Source organism: Physella acuta, unplaced genomic scaffold, assembly GCF_028476545.2.
Source record: "Physella acuta isolate Inbredline_101_S28 unplaced genomic scaffold, ASM2847654v3 ptg000142l, whole genome shotgun sequence".
Taxonomy (NCBI): Eukaryota; Metazoa; Mollusca; class Gastropoda; family Physidae; genus Physella; species Physella acuta.
Window position 1 is genome coordinate 2548577 of NW_026731661.1, and position 21709 is coordinate 2570285.

Genomic DNA, 21709 nt, shown 5'->3' on the forward strand with positions numbered 1-21709 from the left:
CATGTTTATTTTTTTTTACCGTACTAAATGCAAATGAAAAAAGTTTTTGTTAAACAACACAATTAGAAACATGGGGTACAAGATGTGTACCAACAGCATATAATTTTGTGGGACAAAGTTGACTTAAACAAAATTGTAATTACTGTGTCTGATGTCAAACTATAAAGAAAGGGGGGGGGGGGGGGGTAAACAAAATGTTCCGTAGGGGGATGGGGGGGGGGGAGTGGACAATTTAAATAGCAGATATTTTTATATAAATCCGTTTTCTTTTATAAGGTGTGTTATGGTGGGCGGGAGGGGGGGGGGTGGTAGACGAGCTTTCAATCCCCCCCCCCCCCCCCGGAAGTGATGCCTGAATTAAACATTACTCTGTTAAATTAACTTATTACAAGAAAAAATATGCACACTTGTGAGAACTTGTGATAATTGTTCACTGCTTAATAAATATAGACAATTCTAAACTATACGAGTGTTATTTTTAAGCTTAAATATTTTCATTATGAGATGAAATATGTTATCTTGATTTTATGAATCATATATTTGTAAATTAGCATAATTTCTATTTTAAAAATATATTACTGCTTTTCTATTGTTTGAATTTATATTTATATTATCAATGTTCACATTCCCAAAAATATATTTCTACACCAGGGTCAATATAAACCAAGATTAAACTACACATAGGTCGAGCAGCACAGACATGAGTACACCCTACAGTCCTGACAATCATCTGATACATTTCTATACAAAAGTTGTCTTGTTTGTCTATAGAACGATATAAACAAAATTTAAATCCTCCCAAAAAGATTTTAAATCCCAAATTAAATAAGTGAATAATGGCTGAAAAGCAAAACAAACGATATAACATTACCCCTAAAGTTAAGGGCATAAAATATTCCTTATTAAATGAGTAGAAAAATAAAACATTACAAACGAATAATGCTGTTGCAATTGTTTGTCGTAATCCTAATTTATAAAAGGCCATGTGCGCTCTTCTCTCTCTCTCTCTCTTTCTCTGTCCGCAAAAAATTTTCGCCGGACATCACGTCAGAATCGGCAGCGATATATCGAGAACTTTTTACGGACTTTTGTTGAAAATAATATGTTAGATGTTTTAAATGTATAACCACAATTTTACTTAAAGAAGAAAAATAAAAATTAAAGGCGTATTCGAATGTAGAGAAACAGTATTATTTATGCAACCGGAAAAGCATTAATACATGTGAAAAAGAACGCATAAAACTGTGACGTCGCTATTGCTTATACATTAACTAATGACGTCATCTGCTGTGTTTTGAATAAAAAGAAATGAACTATTTCATTCAAATTTGATTTAGATCTACGTACACTATGAAATGTATACAATACAGTTTTTCCGGCCTAAACTCATAAAATTTATTTTATTTATTTGGATTCTAGATCTAGAAATTCTAGATCTAGACTAAATCTAAATCTACGCAATAACTAGATCTATAATCTAGACGTAGACGCTAAGATCTAGATTTAGACTCTAACTTCTCTAAAATCTATTCCAAAAATAAATTTCTATATTAGGACTAAACTATTTCAAGACTTATTTATTTTATACAAAATCTTTGTTTGGAACTGGCTAATTTGGGATAAAAAAAATTAATTTGAAAGAATAGGCATATTCGCGTAAGTTAAGGTTTTAAAATACGTCTTTTATTCTCTGTGTGTTATAAGGTGCCTATATAGCGGAGATGATAGTGTACTTAAAAGATGTACACCCTACCTAGATCTAGAATCTATTCAAACAATACATTTCTATACTAAAGTATTTCAGGCCTTAATTACTTTATTGAAATCTTTGTTTATCTATGCAATTTGCTAATCTCTATAATGCTAATCTCTATAATATATAAAGCAAAGTTGTCGAGTGTCCGATAGGGTACTTCCCGGCGCCGCAGGCGCTTAAAATTCGGCACGATCTTGCCTTGGGACGACAGAACACGAGGGCCGGTTGGCCGAAAAGTCTACGATGAGGGGGTCAAAACTGACCTCGACTGACCGGCGCCTTATATGAACTATAAATCGAAAAAAAATGTCCACGGAGGAACCTCTTCATAACTCTTGAGGTCGTAGACCGACCCTCTGGCGATATAATTAAGCATTCAAATTCTCAATGTTTTCGAAAGCCTAAGCGAAACATAATAAAAATATCAGTTTAAAAACAAAAAGAATACCACTGAAAAGCCGGGTTTTTAAAGTCACTTAATCAGTTTTGGCATTTAAATTAATATGATAAAATGTTTTCCTAGCCACAAAGAATTGTAAAATATAATGTAGTTTTGCTACTGCCCTACTGTTAAGATACCTTAGAAAAGGTCCGTCTACATATGTAATGTATAGCACCATTAGAAGTTAGTTAAAATTATACACGAGTGTTAATGACGCAATAAAGAACAATAACAAATGCCACGCAAATACTGATGACGTAATAGCACATTTTTAGAGAGAGTAGTGAAGACGCTCTTGCAACGAGAAATTATGACGTAAGCACATCATTTGTAGTTGCGACTAAGCATTTATTGTGTACAATCGAAGACGACAAATTGACAAAAAATTGTTTTTTACATTCATGTTTTTGTTGGTATTTCAATCTATAAAACATGTAAGATTATGTTCATTATATTATTCGGATGTAAAAGCTAGAAAGGTTGATTGACAAAATTAACTAAAGTTTTTCAGTGAGATATCATTATGATGATGGTATCCCTATTTATAGAAGAAGATCGTGTTATTGTTTGTTACAGCGTATGCATGGGAAAACTAACAAATAGTTGATTGTTTGATCAAAATCTGATGAAGTAATCAAAATATAATAAATGAATCTAAAATAAACATTTTTCCGACTCTATTTGGGAAAAAAGTTTTGGAAAAAGATAATTATGCCGGGAGTTAAAAGAAAGCGGGGTGCAGGTTGGAGTAGGCCATTAGATAAGGCGAAGGGAGCGAGGATCAGAACAGAGAACGAAAGTCCTGAAAATATAACAGCTCGCCTTAAAACTGACAGGGGAGAAGGAAAACAAAAGAAACTCAATAATGAAACGGATGAAGAAAGATTACAACAAGCAAAGCGTAGTTCAAGGGCGACTAAAGCAGAGGAGTATGCACAGAGACGGAGGGAAAGGGACGCTGCTATAAAAAGGCAAAAACGTAAAAATGAAACCAAGGACGAAACAGAAGCCAGAAGGCAAACAGATGCTAAGCGTCATGCTATTTATATAGCTAATGAAACAGCTAAAGAAACAGAAGCCAGAAGGCAAACAGCTGCTAAGCGTCATGCTATTTCTGTAGCTAATGAAACAGCTAAAGAAACAGAAGCTAGAAGGCAAACAGACGCTAAGCGTCATGCTATTTCTGTAGCTAATGAAACAGCTAAAGAAACACAAGCCAGAAGGCAAACAGATGCTAAGCGTCATGCTATTTCTGTTTCTAATGAAACAGTTAAAGAAACACAAGTCAGAAGGCAAAGGGATGCTGAGCGACATGCACTCGCTGTTGAAAATGAGTCTTTGGATGAAACTCTTCGACGCAAACAACAAGACAATGAAAGACATAAACAAGCTATTGCTAGAGAAACATTAGAAGAACGCCAAACTAGACAAACCCTAGATGCTGCCCGCTTTCGAGAAAGACGTGCAAATGTCACACAAGAACAAAGAGCACAAAATACAAATAGAATGAGACAAAATAGAAATAGAATGACTGATATTCCGTTGGCTTGGACTGATTTCGATGATTTCGATGAAAGTGACGTTCAAATACACGATTGTGGACACATGGACCAGGTCTGTGAAAAATGCAGGGCAAGATTTTTTCCAAAAGAGCGACCTACTGATAAAATGTTTACAGTTTGTTGTAATAAGGGAACAATAGAGTTACCACAATTTGAAAGTCATGAGTATTTAAAGAACCTTATGCTTGGACATGACAGAGATTCCAACATTTTTATGGAACATATACGATCTTACAACAGTGCTTTTGCGTTCGTTTCGGTAGGAGCAAAAATTGATTTTCCCAGAGGTCGTGGACCATTTACGTTTAGAATTCACGGGCAGGTTTATCACAGAAGCGGGACTTTACACCCCACAGAAGGAGTGAAGCCAGTTTTCGCTCAACTCTATGTTTTGGATAAGCAAGTAGCTATATCGGAAAGACTGGATAACGCTGCTAATGCGAATTGCCGAAGACATATAATGGAAACATTGTATGAGGTGATGAAGGAAAACCCATTCTCCTTGGCATACCGGATGATGTATGAAGTTGAGCGTGAAGAAACTGAGAGAGCTATTGCAAGCGGTGAAGAGATTCCTAAAATAACCATGCGATTAATTCAGGATCGAGACCAGGACCAACGACGATACAACGCGCAGCATTGTAATGAGGTTGCCGTAGTTTTTACAAGCTCAGACGGAGAACCACCACTGCAGAGAGACCTAATGGTATATTTGAGAGCTGACGGAGAAAATGTTCAGAGAATGCAACAAGTTTCTATTTTGCATAGGAATTTGGATGCATTATGCTATCCGCTTTTGTTTCCTAAAGGCGAACAAGGATGGGGGGAGGAATTACGACTAACAGGGTCGCGCAGGAATAGTGAGAATACGAGGACTAGAGTCAGCTTAAAGATGTATTATTCATACTACTTGCAAGTTCGAGATTATTTTAACCCTCTGTTAAGCGCTGGGAGACTTACACAACAATACATTGTCGATGCTTACGTTAAAGCCGAGTCAAATGACTTGAACTTTATTCGAACACATCAAAAACAGTTGAGATGTGATACCTACAAACATCTTATTCCTTTTATTCAAAACGAAGATAATGACTCGGCAGTACCTGGTCGTAGAGTGATACTTCCATCCACATTCAGTGGAAGTCCGCGAAACATGCAACAGTTGTACCAAGATGCAATGGCCATTGTTAGAAAGTTTGGGAAACCAGATTTTTTTGTTACAATGACATGCAACCCTAAGTGGCCAGAGATTGAAGAAAGCCTTTTACCAGGACAGAGGCCCGAGAACAGGCCAGACATTGTAGATCGAGTTTTTAAGCTCAAATTGCAACAGTTGTTGAAAGACATTTCAGAGAAAAAAATCTTTGGTCGAGTCGTCGCATTAGTACACGTGATTGAGTTCCAGAAGCGTGGCCTGCCCCATGCACACATAGTAATAACTGTTGAAGGTGAATTTAAGCCCAGAACGTCGACCATTGTTAACAAAGTTGTTGTTGCAGAACTACCGGATAAGGAAAAGTTTCCAAGACTTTTTCATGTTATTAGCTCAAATATGATACATGGTCCGTGTGGTGTCTTAAACCCCCAATCTACCTGCATGGTTAATGGAAAATGCTCAAAAAAGTTTCCTAAGAAGTTCTCAGAGGAAACAAAGATAGTACAGGATGGATATCCTATATACATGAGAAGAAAAAACGAACCAGTTACGATTGGGAAGCATTCAATAGATAACTCTTGGATAGTGCCTTACAATGCTTATCTAAGTTTAAAATATGAATGCCACATTAATGTGGAAATTTGCGAATCTTTTTCAAGCATTAAGTATCTGTTCAAGTATGCTTACAAAGGCACTGATAGCGCTAATGTTCAGGTAACAGCTGATGAGATAAAGACTCATCTAGACTCACGATATGTAAGCCCCCCAGAAGCCATGTGGCGGATATTCCGTTTTAAGATGCATGACCAGACTCATGCAATAATTCGGTTACCCATCCATTTAGAAGGAGATCCATATGTGACATTTGACCCCGACAATATTCGCCAGGTGGTTGAATCGGTCCCGGGAAAGGACACAAGGCTGACTGCGTGGTTCAAGTTGAACACAAGAGATGAAAATGCAAAACGATTCAAGTACCACGAGATACCTGAACATTATGTGTTTCAGGAAAAGGAAGGAGTTTGGACTCCTCGAAAGAGATTGCAGGGAAGAGTTATTGGAAGAATCCTCCCCGTTAATATTAATGACACCGAAAGGTACTTTATGAGACTATTGCTTCTCCATGTTCCAGGGGTAACATCTTTTGAATATTTGAGAAAAGTTGAAAGAATTAGCTATGATAGCTACTATAAAGCTGCTAAGGAGAGAGGTTTAGTCATTGATGAAAATGTTTGGAATGAGACATTGGCAGAGGCATGCATTGTTGCTATGCCAAAAGAAGCTCGAGCACTTTTTGCGTACATGTGTTTGTACTGTGAAATTACGGATGCCTCAAACTTATGGAACCAGCACAGAGCCAGATTAATAGAAGATTTTGCGTTGAGACACGGTCACCCTGCTGAAGCTGACTGCGACATGTGTGATTCTTTTGGTTTGAACAAAATTGAAGAGATTTTGATAGGTCAAGAAAAAAGATGTAAAAATTACCATCTACCGACACCGAACCCTAACCATATTGGGCAAATGAATGAATACATTGACAGAGAACAAGAGAGCATGTTAGGGCAGGAGATGGAGGCAAACCTGAATGAAAAGCAACGAGCTGCCTTTGATGCGGTCATGGAAGCCGTGAACGATCACACTATAAGAAGCAAGTGCTTTTTTCTTGACGGTCCAGGTGGTACCGGAAAGACTTATCTGTATGATACTTTGCTTCATACAATCAGAGGTAAAGGTCAATCAATGCTTGCGGTTGCCTCAACCGGCATTGCCGCCAATCTTTTGAACAATGGTAAAACCTACCATTCTCAGTTTGGGTTACCTTTCAAACTAAATGAAACTTCTGTCTCTAGATTTACAGCGACTTCTACAGAAGCTGAAAAAATTCGAAAAGCCGTGGGAACTCTTATGGATGAAGCATCAATGTGTCCAGCACTTGCTGCTGAATGCATCAATAAGCTTTATGAAGACATTACGATATCAAATATTGCTTTTGGAGGAAAAGTTTTCTTGGCAGGGGGAGATTTTCGCCAATGTTTACCTGTAGTTCCTGGTGCAGAACCAGCTGAAGTAGTTCTAGCAAGTTTAAAGCATTCGAAACTCTGGGACGAGTTTAAAATTTTAAAATTAGATCTCAATGTTAGATCAGTTGACCCCGAGTACAGCAATTGGCTTTTGAAACTGGGGAATGGTGAATTGGGCAATGACTTTGATCTAGGAGAAGACATTATAGAGATCCCATAACAAATGATTGAGTCAGACGACATCGTCAAGACAATTTACGGGACATGCTTGAAGCACGAACACATGGAACAGTTTTATGGCATTGGAATTCTATGTCCCAAAAATGAAGACGTTGACTCAATAAACCAAAAGGTCTTGGACCTTCTGGAAGGGGAGGAGAAGGCTTATTTGAGTTTTGACTCATTAGTATCTGAAGACAATGAAGACACTAGCGACTATCCAACAGAACTGTTGAACACTTTAAACCCATCAGGTACAGCACCTCATGAATTGAAGCTAAAAGTCGGAGCAATTATTATGCTTTTAAGAAATTTGAACACGAACCAAGGATTGTGCAATGGCTCTAGATTGGTCGTAACTAAAATGATGAGAAATGTCGTGGAAGCCAAGGTTATCACTGGCAAAGTGAAAGGTAACATTGTTCTTATTCCAAGAATTGATCTAAAGACTGACTCTGGACTGCCTTTTGAACTGAAGAGACGACAATTTCCACTGAAGCTAGCCTTCGCAATGACTATCAACAAGTCGCAAGGCCAAACCCTTGACAAGGTCGGGCTATATTTGCCGAACCCAGTTTTTGGCCATGGTCAACTTTACGTTGCATTCTCAAGAGCCCGGAGGAGTGAAGATGTAAAGGTTTTTGTCAAGGACTCAGATGAACAAGGGAAATTAGTAACTGGAAGTGAGAAGGTTTTCACCAGAAATGTTGTATACAGGAGCGTGTTAAATTCGCCAAACTAGGTACACTACAGATGTTACCCAATTTTGAGACTTTGCCCATACAATCAGAGATATAAGCCAAACAAGACAACATATAAAACAAAAACCTTTTCTTTTTGGTGTTTTCATAATCTCAACAATGTTTCATTTCAATTCTCCAGATCAATAAAATGTTTCTTTTTCTAACTTTCCGATAATGACTTTTTTTTAAAAAGCTGAATTACAATTCATTTCATTAATCACTTTCTGTAGATATATGCAGCTTTTTCAGGCATCTCTACTGTTTCTTCTCTTTTCACCTCGGAACGAAATTGAAAAAAAAGTATTTCATAAAAAAATATAGAAAAATCATTATCCGCTACCCCCACCCCCCATCCTTCCACGGAAAGTTTTAAGAGCTGCTACCCGGAGATAAGTATGTAAAAGAAAAACTGAGTAGCATATATGTATGTGAAGAGAAGAGAGCTAAAATTCACAAGAATTGCCCGTGTAACGGGTACCGATGGCTAGTTATTAAATAATTACATAAATTAAAATTGATTAGACACATTGTCATGTCTTTGTGCTAAGCTCACCGATTAAGTTAAGACGTAAATGAGAATACTGTTGCTGTGATAAATGTATATTTATAAGGGAAACAACTTACACATTCTTTTGTTAATTAAACTTTGCGTTAGTAGTACAAAAATAGTATACATCTATTAAATTATTATATTCATGTTTGTATACTAATTAAACATTTCGTGTATAATATTTAATAGATTTGCTTAGATATCAAAATATAACAAAATTACTTTTGTATTTACAATTGTGAAAACCATTGAAAGATGTTTTATATCTTGATATATATACATTGTGACTGATCTTCGATAGTTATTGCTGCATTGTTGTTTGTTCGTCTAAATTATTCTTATTTTGATACTATTAAAAAAAAATGTGGTTACTGACACATTCCCAAATTGTTGAAAATCGAAATTGACATGTGAACAAATCTTGAAGTTTTACATTCCCGTGAGTCGAAAAAAAAAACATGTTTTCCGAATTTCTCTATGTGTGTGCATGTGTGTGTATTTGTGTGTGTATGTGTGTGTGTGTGTCTGTGACTGTGAACACGATAACTTGAGAACCGTTATAGCTACGTTGATGCCATTCCATATGCCTTTTATATCAATAGAGAGAGAGAGAGAGAGAGAGAGAGAGAGAGAGAAAGAGGGAGAGGAGACGGAATGAAATCTGTTAGATGCAGATTTCTGTATTTGACAAAAGATAAAAACCGGTCGTGAGTACCCGCTAAAGACCAATAGAAAAAAAAAAACAACTTACCCCAATTTTCCCAGCCCTATTCCTGTAGCAACTTTCTGTCATTGGTAGTAAATATTATGGTGTCAAAGTTCAGTAGGGACGTCGTTAAAAGTTTGCTGATGAGGACAGTAACAGTTCGGTAGTGGCGATGATACAAATTCAGATGTGACGACGATAACAACCATCTGGTGACGACGATGAAAGTCTCAGGCAATAAGCACCTTATATGGTAAACATTTACCCTTAAACAATACCAACGACTGTGACTAGTCTCAAGCAATAAAAACCTTATATGGTAAACATTTACCCTTAAACAATACCAGCGACTGTGGCAAGTCTCAGGCAATAAACACCTTATATGGTAAACATTTACCCTTAAACAATACCAGCGACTGTGGCAAGTCTCAGGCAATAAACACCTTATATGGTAAACATTTACCCTTAAACAATACCAGCGACTGTGACAAGTCTCAGGCAATAAACACCTTATATGGTTAACATTTACCCTTAAACAATACCAGCGACTGTGACAAGTCTCAGGCAATAAACACCTTATATGGTTAACATTTACCCTTAAACAATACCAGTGACTGAGACAAGTCCCGGTAAATTGCGATCGCTACAGGGGTTGATGTTTTTGTACGGCCGTTCTATTTCTAAGTTCTTCTTGTTTTTACTGGCCACCAGCTGTTAAGGTCGACTTTAAGAAGTACAAACAACAAACTACACAAAGTTTGGACCACAGTATTAGTACGGGCCTACACCTGTAATATATTCGCCTAGCCCTCTGTCCAAATCAATCCATCAACTCTCGTTCACACACCTAGTAAACTGACTACCAACGATTGGTCTAAGTGGAATAACACAACAACGTGGGACTGAACACAACTCACATACTCGCCATAAACAATGACTTACCAAGCCTTAACCCGACGCGTAACAATAACAGTATTCACGTCCACCCCTGAAATAACAATACACGTGAAGAAAACACGTCCACTCCCTCCCCTACACAGCAACAGAAAACATAGAACTACATGTAAATCATACCAAACATTAGAACATTACAGACCTATTCTCTAGCTGTAAAATGTGCATGTCCATCATAGACACTATCTCCTACATCTGTAATGGTAAACTGGGTACAACTTTATAAACACAAGTCAGCACTGATTATTATTAACACGGTTTGTTATTAAATTATTAATTATTAATTTATTATATAATTACTTTTATAGTGTTTCAAATATTAACGAATACCTATGTATTTCTGAAGGTGTGATAGTTGTCGATGTATTAAAGTTCGATGGCTAATGTTCCTGCTAGCTTTTTAAATATAAACTCGCTAATATGTTTGTTTGTTGAAGTTACAGGGAATTTAGACACATGCAATTGTAATACTGCAATTTTCGACATGGCAGAATACCCAAAACTATATTTAGATTAGCGAATAATACAATGCCTAACAATATCATTTTTCATTAAGTTACACCTGAGTGTCTTCGTCTTCTTTTGTCGGACTGTCTGTGTCAGGTCACCACACAATAGAACATTACAGACCTTTTCTTGATCTGTCACATGCGCATGTCATTCATACCAAACAATAGAACATTACAGACCTATTCTCTAGCTGTAAAATGTGCACGTCCAGCATACACGCTATCTTATACATCTGTAATGATAAACTGTGCTCGGCGTTGTCCCATTGTGTAGATAAAAAAAACTCTAGCTATATTGGTCTATCATTACCTACTTCAGTACTGAATTAATCATTACGCGCTTTTAAAAAGCATGTATTTCTGATACAAAGATTTTAACACTAATCAAATAAAAATTGAATATAGCGTATATGAGGCTACGCATTATTTTTAAGAAAGTAAGCTAAGTATAACATTTTTAAAAAAATAATTCTAAGATATACAGCTGTTAAGAAAGTGTACAATATTTAAATAGATTTAATTGATTTAAAACAATCTTGTGTAGCTCTACGTTAGTGTAATAACACCGATGAATGATAGCTTACTTATAAAGTAAAAAAAAAACATTATATTTCCATTCATGCTTTGCCATAGATCGCAGTATAGAAAATCATTGACAAACTATTGTTTAGGTAAAGTTAACTCTTATGTTTTTTAAGCAGGTGAAGTAATTAAATATTAGTACACTATTTTAAGATACACACAAAAACAAAAGAATAGAAATATAATAATATATACTATTTTTAATAGCAAAATAGAAAATAAAAATAGAAACAAAAATATTTTTCAATCTATGATATAAAATGAAACTACCTATAAACATGCCCTTTAATACTAGATCTAACTCTAAATGTGAAACTTAAGTCAGATTACAATACTTAATACTAAATATATAGTGATTTTACATTCGACCACGGTCCAGACATCTTTTTTTTTTCCCATATAAATTATTAATGGTTTTTAATTTAAAACATAATAAATTACAAAGTAAACATAAAAAAGTTCTCTAACTTCATTAAAGGAAATTTCATTTGTAAATAATAATTATATTAATTTTATATATATATTATATATATATATATATATATATATATATATATATATATATATATATATATGTGTGTATATATATATATATATATATATATTATATAAATATATATATATATATATATATATATATATATATATATATATATATATATATATATATATATATATATATTGCATATAAGTTTTATTATAATGTTTGTGCATTTCATAACAGTTATTATGAATGTATTTTATTTCTGCTATTATATTAATTTAACTGATAGTATCGACTACACATACATTATCAAGTGTGTGGCCTGGAACATAGACGCGCCGAAAGATTTCAATGGCTTTCACTGTCAATTTTAGAGACTTAAGCGTTAACTTAAATTATTTGACTCTATATATAACATGGACGTTTATTTTTATATTGTTTGTGCATTTCATAATGGTTATTATGAATGTATTATATCCTTTCAACTTATAGTATCGACTACACATGCATTATTTCAAGTGTGTTACCTGAACATAGACAAGACAAGTAAAAAATGTTCACTGGCTTTCACTGTCAATTGTAAACGACCGGCTCTTTAACGTGGCCATGTCATTCGTACACGGGCATTGACCAGCCTTTCTATATAGCTGCTACGAAAGTGTAAAATATGTAAATGGCTTATATTGATTTACAACAAACTTGTGTAGGTCTACGATAGTGTAATAACACCGATGAATGATAGCTTACTTATAAAGTAAAAAAAACAAACAAAAAAAAACAATTTCCATTGAACATTAAAAAATTGACAAAATATAGGGCCCACATCCCAAACCGCAAATATAATTATAAGCATTAGGCTTTGCCATAGATCGCAGTAGGGATAAATAACTATAAAGAAAAGCGTGGGTCACTTAAGTACCTATTGGATACCTTTACTAATATTTGAGAAGAGACCCACGCTTTTCTTTATAGTTATTTAAATAGTAGTGTATAATTTATTTTCTACTTTTTAGTACATTATTACATAAAGCTTGTTATTAAAACGTTTGTTTATGATTTTTTTTTCAGTACTTTACTTGTTTTATTTACAATAGTTACATGACTCAAAACCAGTGTCAAGTTAATAGCCTAAAATTCAGTAAAGTATTATGGGATGGCGTAGTCTAGTGGTAAATAACCGTATCTGTCAGTTAGAAGTGCCTGCAATTTCACACGGGCGTTTCGATCTAGACAGACGGACAGACTGACTGACGACAGATGAAGTGAGTTAAATATAAAAGCTAGTAAAAATCATTGACAAAGTATGGTTTAGTTAAATATACCTCTTGTTTTTTTTTGTTTTTTTTTTTTACTGGGGAAACAATCAAATAATTTAAGAAAGCTGCTGATCTAGCAAACTGAAACTATACTTCAGGAGCGGCCTATACATCAATACTTGCAAGTGTACATCTAACCAGTGCTTTATTTAGCTGTAAAAATATATCAGCAACAATCAGAAGAGATGGAGAAAATGTTACACCAAACCCAGACCGTAGCTGTTTTTTAACGTCAAAAAATACAAAAAAGTGGAGGAAACCCACAAAAAAAAATTAAATGATAATAGTGATGAAAAATATTTTAATAACCAAGCAGCTGTCAGCTTCTGTATACACTCTACTCCACCTATTCTTAGTGTTGTCTTATCTTGACTAAAGTTCTTTTTTTAAGTAGGCCTATAATATTTCTTATGAATTATGAAATTAAATTAATATCATTATTATGGAGCTAGCGAGCCGCATCCTTACATCAAAAGAGGCGCGTATGGATCGCAAGCCGCAGGTTGCCGACCCCTGACCAACATTGAACGTAAATCTTTACATTTCTGAATTAGGTACATATTTTTATGCTCTTTTAAAGATTTTTTTTTTTAACATAATGATGTTTACATGTAATTAGAAAAACAATATTCATAGAATTTTACTGGTTTTAATGTCGCGATTCTGACTGTAAAATAACAAATATAAAAAATTATTCTTTATTTGAAGTTTGCTTCTTTTCATTTTTTAGAGGCATTTTTACTATTATCTGTAGTGTTTGTATATTGTTGTAACTAAACTTACCCGAGGTATTTTGTTAATTCATTAAGGACATCTGTACGTGCTTATCATCTTGACTAATACTAACGTTCTTGAAGTTGTGTGTTTATTTTTCGGTACATTTATTCAACTTTCTCTCCACCCCGCATATATAATTGTATATAGTATTTAACACAATCAACCTAAAAATGGGTGCATCTGTACAAGATGCCTTTGGAGAATGTTCTAGATCAGCTGAAAAGCAATGGAACTGCAGTTTCCCTTCTTGCTTATATTACAATTTGAAAGTTAAGCAAAATCGTATCCTACTGGGAACACTTTAGGTAATTATTACCCTACGTTTCTAGTCTGTTCTTAAAACCCAAAGTTAAAAGGCATCCTGTATAAAGAGGCATGGCTGATTTAAGCATGTCTACTCGAGCAAAGATTGTGAATTAAGATCGACCTCTAGGTGGTTGACGGTCTATATCCAGCAGGAATAACATAAACGACAGATGTTCAGACGCTAAAGTAGACAGACCTTACGACAAAAAAGTGCCTCGCACATGCCCGGCGCTGAGCTAGGCGCCGATAAATAAGCCAAGAAGTTGCCTATATATCTACTTGCGATGACTTATTATAAATGTGATATTTAGGGATTCAGTGATATGTTTGCTGCCTTAGTTTCCGCGCGTGTGTGTGTGTGTGTGTGTTTTACATTTTTTTTAAGGGAACAAGATACCCATGTTTTCGATAAAATGTTAATTTTGCTCCCCAAAATTTTTATTTCTTAATTCGATACTAATACCTTTTATCTATCTAACCCGAACATTTCGGACTTCTACAGCTTACGGTTATCCGTTTATTGCCATGTGAACCATGGTACCCCCCGGCAAGTTTTCACACTACTACGCGGACAGCGGCTATCTTCGAGCGGGTATTACATCATTTATTGCCCGCGAGGCACCATAAACTTTACAGCAATCTAAGGGCCGAGCACTCGTGTACCCGCTAGTGTAGTGACCTTTTCTTTTGTTCTAAAAATAAGTGGGATAGAAGTTGTTTTCTACAAAGTAAAATTGTATATCAAACTCCATATAAGGGCATGCGCGTAAAATTTATGAATGGGAAGAGATTCATTGATACGCTTGACCAATGATATTATAGTACAGTAAATCAAAATAATTCACAATAGGCTGCAACTAACCACGTGTGCTAGGCAGCCATCTTGTTTCTAGATAAACCAAACAATCGCCTGTCTCGTTTGTTTACCTCATTTGCGTATACTCTTCTATTCGTTGTTTTAAAGTTATACAACAACATTAAGTTTAATAATTGAAACCTTGCCTAGAAATGTACTGTTGATTACCACTGGAACAATATTAAACACTGTAGCATACGCTTTATACTAAGCTGAAACAATGCGTCATTGACATGACTGTCAGTTTGAAGAATGTACTGTCCATCCCCTTTACCCCCTTCATTCCCTTCTCGCCATTCAACCAACGGTCGGTTTATAATCTTGTTACGGCATGCTGTGATAGGCTTGAACGCGTTCATAAGGCTTTACACCGGACTGTATACGACACATGTGTTAATGTGTATGCCCATCTCACCGTATAGGGTTTGCTGGCAACGAATGTAAATACTAGATAGGATAGCTGATAAGCATTCACTTAGGGCCTGTACTTGACCCAATCTACACAGATGTTTTATTCGCGGTTGAATGAACATTGGTAATCTATGGCTCATCGGTTCCTCACGCACTATCCAGCGGTGGGGTGGGATGGAGGGGTGTGTCTAGCCTCAGGCGTTGTACCCAGTGTTGTGTAGTAGGCTATTATCATAAGGCAATAAACTTGTGTAAGCTACAATTTGAGTAGAGAAAGACATTGTTTTGAAGTGAGAAGACCGGCTAACAAACAAATCTTGATCTGGTTTGATGATAGCTGTTCTGAGAATACCGCTCGATTGATAGGATGTGTAATACTTAATAGTCATAAATTCATTACCTGTTGTATACATATTTTCTGCTTACATAGAAAAAATCTGTCTAAAACTTACAACATAAATCAAAGCGTATTTTATTAGACAAATGGTTCTTCCACATATAACAAGACGTTTTTTTCTGTTTTCTATAAGAGAAAACGCACCGTGCCTTTTCCCGCTCTTCTTTTCACGTTTTCTCAACTTTGCATTTTTACTCAAAATTCAACATTCAAATCGCTAAGGCTTTGGAACCCTTTGTCATACAAGAACAAAACATTCCACGTGCATTTAGCATTATACCCTCTACAAAACTACGTTTGTACATTAAGTTTACTACAATACTTTAGGAAATATTGATATTTATGTAACACCACCCCCTAATTTTTGCACATAAATTTACGTAAAAATTTGTATTAAAAATTGAGTACAAGCTATCACAATGAGTAAACGTAGAAATGTATAGTTTGGTTTGAGAAATCTAAATCTTTCATCAGCTTTTTAAAATCTCTTATGGGAACAAAGCCTTAGCGATTTGAAAAGGTGTTAGTTTTCACACCTTTTCGCGGTTTCCATGGCAACCAGTACTGCTATTGACGGCTATATATTATTTTTGTCTATAGTTTAACAACTATAATTATATGAACTTATTAAACAACCAGAAATGTGTTGAATAAAAAAAATTTTTTATCCGTGGTGTGTATCCTTAATTATCGTCTGAAAAAGGCGCCACAATCCTTAAAATAGTCGTAGGGGGAGGGGTTTCCTCCCCCTGCTCCCTCCCCTCAAATCTAAATACAAAGTGAGATGAATACCAAACTATTCGCACGATTTGTATATACATGTTCTAGCTAACCTCGTCTACTTCACCCACTGACTTAATCATTAATCATTTAAACACGAGGGGGGGGGGGGGGGGGCTGGTGGATACTGTAAAAGGCAATACACGTTTTTCCAAAAAAATATTTCTGACGAAAAAAAATCTGACAATGATAATAGTGATCAAAAAATAAAAAAAAAATAAATGTAAATCCACCAAAAAAAAAACCATTTTAAATCAAATATTAAATAAACGAAGAACGGCGGACAATAAAACAAACGATAAAACATTACGTCTAAACTACTCCATATTAAATGAATAGGAAAATAAAACAAAGCACACATGAATAATACTGTTGCCATAATTTGACGTACTTATTCCATATACACTCTACACTCTTATTACATAAAATGAAATTGTTCAGACTCATATCTCTGTGATGCTCTCACAAATTAAGAGAAATACTTATATTAGAATTATATTGTTTCGATGTGATAAATAAAGGGGAATAAATTTACATTTTATAAGGGAAACAACTTACACATTCTTTTGCTGATTAACGTGTACCTAAACAGTACACAAATCGTAACATCTATTACATTATTATATTAATTTTCTAATAACAAATTTTAAGTTCGTAATATAGCATTTAAGAGATAAGTTTAGATATACAAATTAAACGAAATTGTTTTTGTATTTAAAAACATAAGAACCATTTAAATATGTTAAATAGATTGTTATATACTGTATGCCTGATCTTTACCTAACAGTGGACACTATTTATTCCTTGCTTTGAACTTATTTTATTTAAGGATATATCGTCTTGTGACCTGGTCGGCAACCGATCGCGAGCCGCATGCGGCTCTTTTGATGTCAAGATGCGGCTCTCCAAAGCACACAACAAAAAAAACTCATCAGAAAACATTGCGAATATGTACACTAGAAAGCATACTGACAGCCTCTTGGGCACCAGGCCCAGCCCTACATCCGTGTTTTGGCCAGCCCCGTGGCGACTATTCCATGCCTGCTACTGGCCAAGTGCCGACTTTTTCGAATATCCTTAAATGTGGAATGTTATTTTATTCAGAATACATTTCCCTATGCGGCAGTAATCATTAATTTGACGTGAGTGACGTATTTTTTTAGTTATTAACTTCCTACTGTAGAACCGGGTACTGGACTATGGGGTACGAGCTTACCCTGCGTTCATTGGGGTGGAAGATAAGCCTGGTGAGAAGCAAATGACAGAAGCGACCGAGACACGTAATCACACCGATACCTAAGCCAGTTGGTCGAGGTTTGCCGTGTTGAGGCCTGCCTAACTAATGGGAGACCAGCGTTTCTTCCAGACTTTTTTTCTCGGGGGTGGGGGGGGGGTGGGGGGAAGGGAGGCACTTGATGTTATATTTTTTTTTGGGGGGGGGGGGGGGGTGGGGCGGACAACATTTTCCGTGTGGGGGGACGGACACTAGTAAAAGAGGGGGGGAGGAGGGGGGGGGGGTTATGGTCCTTAACGAGCTACTTATAGTGTTTTAAAGAAATATTTTCAGTGTCAGCGTTGGTACTGTCGAATTCACAAATTATGAATTATTGAAAATTAGAAACAACTAAATAGCGGCGTATGTTATGCCGCGGGCCGGCTCGTGTTATATATTTTGTTATATGTTTAAGCCTGATCTTTAATTTACGTGTCTTTTTGTTATACGGCGTCAATTATTTCATTTTTGAAAACGTATAAGTTTCTCTTCACATCAAGTAAATCTTTCGCCTTTTACTAAAGATTGAAGCGATATCCGATACTCAACATCCTACAATGTCATCTCCTCGCATGATGTCATACGCAGATATTGTCAGGGTCAACAAAGGGGTTGCGCCCTTGGATGTTCCCCCTGGGTCGAGAGACTTGGGGAGGAGCCACCCGGACTACGGTTCGTGTGGCTTATTGAAATCCAAGGTCCAGCCACAACTGCCACTTTGGATCTACCGGATGAAGATTGCCCAGAACTATACCCAGTGGACACAACTACCATTCAAGTTCGAATCTCCTCAAGAGGCCATCCCAACCTACGGGGTCACATCCTAAGGCAAATCATAAGCATTGAACAAATCCTGCTCCTCAACTACGGCCGAGCAGACACTTGGTTTTTCTCATCAACAGCGTTTGAAGTCACCACGTTTCATAATACACACAAACTACACGGCCCATACACACTGCATTTCACACTACACGAAAAAGACAGAATAAACGGAACCCTCAGATGGGTCCCCCCACACTCAACGATCTCACACTCATACAAGCACTACAGCCTTACAGCAATGAATAACCAATCATTACCACAATTCCTCACACCAGTAATCGCAACTTCTCCATACACACTGACAATCCAACAAACATCCCTCATTACATTCAAATAAATTACAAAAACAAACCCCGCAACATCCTAGTCGCCATAAATGGAAGAAAACAAGCCTGCCAAACCTGCTCGTCAACCTTGCACTGGACCAGTCACTGTCCAAAATCCAATGTACAACTGACAACATCACATAAACCAGCCACACCTGCACAGCAGCAGTTTACAGAACCTCCTAAAATGATATCAGAATCAACTGCACCAATCTCACCTACCAAAGAACCCAACGCCCAATTCAAGAAACCAACCAATCCATCCAAGCCGCCAAGCAGACCAACAACCCCTCAGGCAAGCATAGCGAAAGTACCATCCGTTATACCAGCTGCATAAAAAAAAACAATTTGAACTCTCCTCTACCATCCACGCTCTACCCAGTCAATTTTACGTTTACTTTGAAACCAACTCTTGATTGTAACAAGCCCAGCACAAATACAGAAATGCCCGAATATACAAGTCCAAAAAGGAAAAAGGAAGACAACCCCACAGACGCAAAACAAATAGCAAAAAATCATAAAAACAGTATTCGACGAAAATAAATGCAGATTTTGCACCCAGGAATTCAATCATTGGGGCAACAAGGAACACCACGACAGAGAAGTGCATAGAAATCTCGTAACGTGTTACACGTGTAGGATTACGCACTCCGACATATATACACATTATTTAGAAAACCATCCTACAGAAACAATGTATTCCTGTCACTTTTGTAACCTGCGCCTCCCTTTAGAAAGTATAAAGGCACACACGGAAAGCCACCATCCGCAACCCAAATAATACGCTTCGAAGGAACATTGTTTTAATTATAGCAAACTTAGACGTTTTGTATAAGGAAAATAATAGATGACATGTTTAACTATAATCTACGATCATTGTATGCATTGTATACTATGTATATTTTAAAACATGCAACCTTTTTCACACAGCTAGCTCCTGGCTCTACAGGAGTGAACTGTGTGTAAGGAATTCTATTAAACTTTAAAAATAAAATACTAAAAAAAAAAAAAAATAATAATAATATTTGATGACGAAAAAAAAAATGATGACGAAGCTTTTTTTCCCGGAATATTCATTCGTCATAAAGACCACCAAATTAAAGAAAACAAGAAAGCTTCGTGGTCAAGTCAGTCATGGACATGGTCGTGTTGGCAAAACCGCAAGCATCCAGGTGGTGGTGGTAATGTTGGTTGTCAGCATCATCACATAATTAACTTTGACAAATAACACCCTGGTAACTTTGGTAAAGTTGGTAACAGATACTTTCACAAGACAAACAATAAATGTTACTGCCCATCAGTAAATCTTGACAAACTGTGGTCCCTCTTGAGTGAGCAGAGCCAAATATTTTGATGCACCATCTGAGAAGGCTCCAGTTATTGATGCTGGACAGGCTGGATACTACAAAGTTCTTGGCAAAGGTCATCTTCCCAAAAGACCAGTTATTTTCAAAGCCAAATTCTTCAGTAAAGTTGCAGAAAAGAGAATTAAGGAAGTTTGGGGTGCATGTGTCATCACATCTTAATTTTACACAATTAAAGTTATAATAGTAAAAGAAAAAAAAAGAGATGACGAATCTAAAGTAGAATCAATTTACAATATATCCTAGTTCTTAGAGAACCACTAACATTTTTTTTCAATATTTCGGTATGTGATTAGGGTTAGGTAAATGGATTTAAAATAAATGAGTTTAAGTATAAAATAACATGTATTCATTTAAAATATAAAAAACATAAGCATGTTTTCACAACACATATTAAAGTATTTAACTAGCTCTGCTAGGATGCTAGGATAACAAAAGCAAATTATATATAACTATAACACTATTCCTACCTAATTTAGAAGCTAATAACTAAAAAACCATGTGACAACAGTCAACACAATGCACACTGACGCATAAGACAATGCCTTCTGAAAAAAAAAAAAAATTGAAAATATTCGAAAAAAATATGCACTTAGGTAGTTGAAAGCATGAAACTACTGCCACGGGGCTGGCCACATCACAGTTGTGGAGGTGGGACTAGTAACCAAGCAGCTGTCAGCTGTCTGTATACACTCTACTCCACCAATTCTTAATGTGTTTAACGCTTGTCTAAAGTTCTTTTTTTGTACAGTATAAAATTTTTATGAATAATGAAATTAAAATAATATCATTATTATGGAACTGGCGAGCCGCATCCTTACATCAAAAGAGGCGCATACGGCACGCGAGCCGCAGGTTGCCGACCCCTGATCTACATCGAATGTAAATCTTAACATTTTTGAATTAGCTACTGACCCCTGCCTTAAGTGATACTCTTTCAAAATTTTGTCTTGATTACAAAGTCAAAATCGACCAGAAAACAGAAAGGATTCAGCAACTTCTAATCGCAAAGAAAAAAAAAAAACAGAAAGAGTAGTCGAAGCAAGAAAACCATAAGCTCAGAATCAAAACTGCAAAAAAGGAAGCAGATTCAGAAATCCTAGCCTTTAAAAACGAGAAGGAAAATCACTACAAACAGTTTGAACAAGAGATAATTGGCAAGAAAAGTAACAGTGAGGCACAGATGCAGGTAAAAACAACTAAAAAGATCAAAGAATTGGATGTCATGCTGAAACAAAACCGTGCTAAAGCTATGGACGCTATTCAACAAAGTCTCTTTAGGATAGAAGTGCAACTTCATGAGAATGTTAAGCTGTAAATTTAGTCTTCTGTACCTTTATCTGTATATTTTATGTAAAAGGTAGAATTCTTAATGTTTATTTAATTATTGACAC

The 21709-nt window shown here is 35.9% G+C and overlaps 1 protein-coding gene and 1 pseudogene across 1 annotated transcript; both read left to right on the top strand.

Moving 5' to 3' along the window:
- The first annotated feature begins 2909 nt into the window (after positions 1–2909).
- On the top strand, positions 2910–7160 carry LOC131935318 (uncharacterized). The gene has a single exon (XM_059291701.1). The coding sequence runs from the start codon at positions 2910–2912 to the stop codon at positions 7158–7160; it is 4251 nt and encodes a 1416-aa protein (XP_059147684.1).
- A 12837-nt stretch (positions 7161–19997) lies between these two features.
- LOC131935319 (large ribosomal subunit protein uL15-like) lies at positions 19998–20517 on the top strand (annotated as a pseudogene).
- Positions 20518–21709: the final 1192 nt, after the last annotated feature.

Excerpts from the sequence above, each read along its gene's own strand:
- LOC131935318 (XM_059291701.1), top strand. The coding sequence starts at position 2,910 with ATGCCGGGAGTTAAAAGAAAGCGGGGTGCAGGTTGGAGTAGGCCATTA.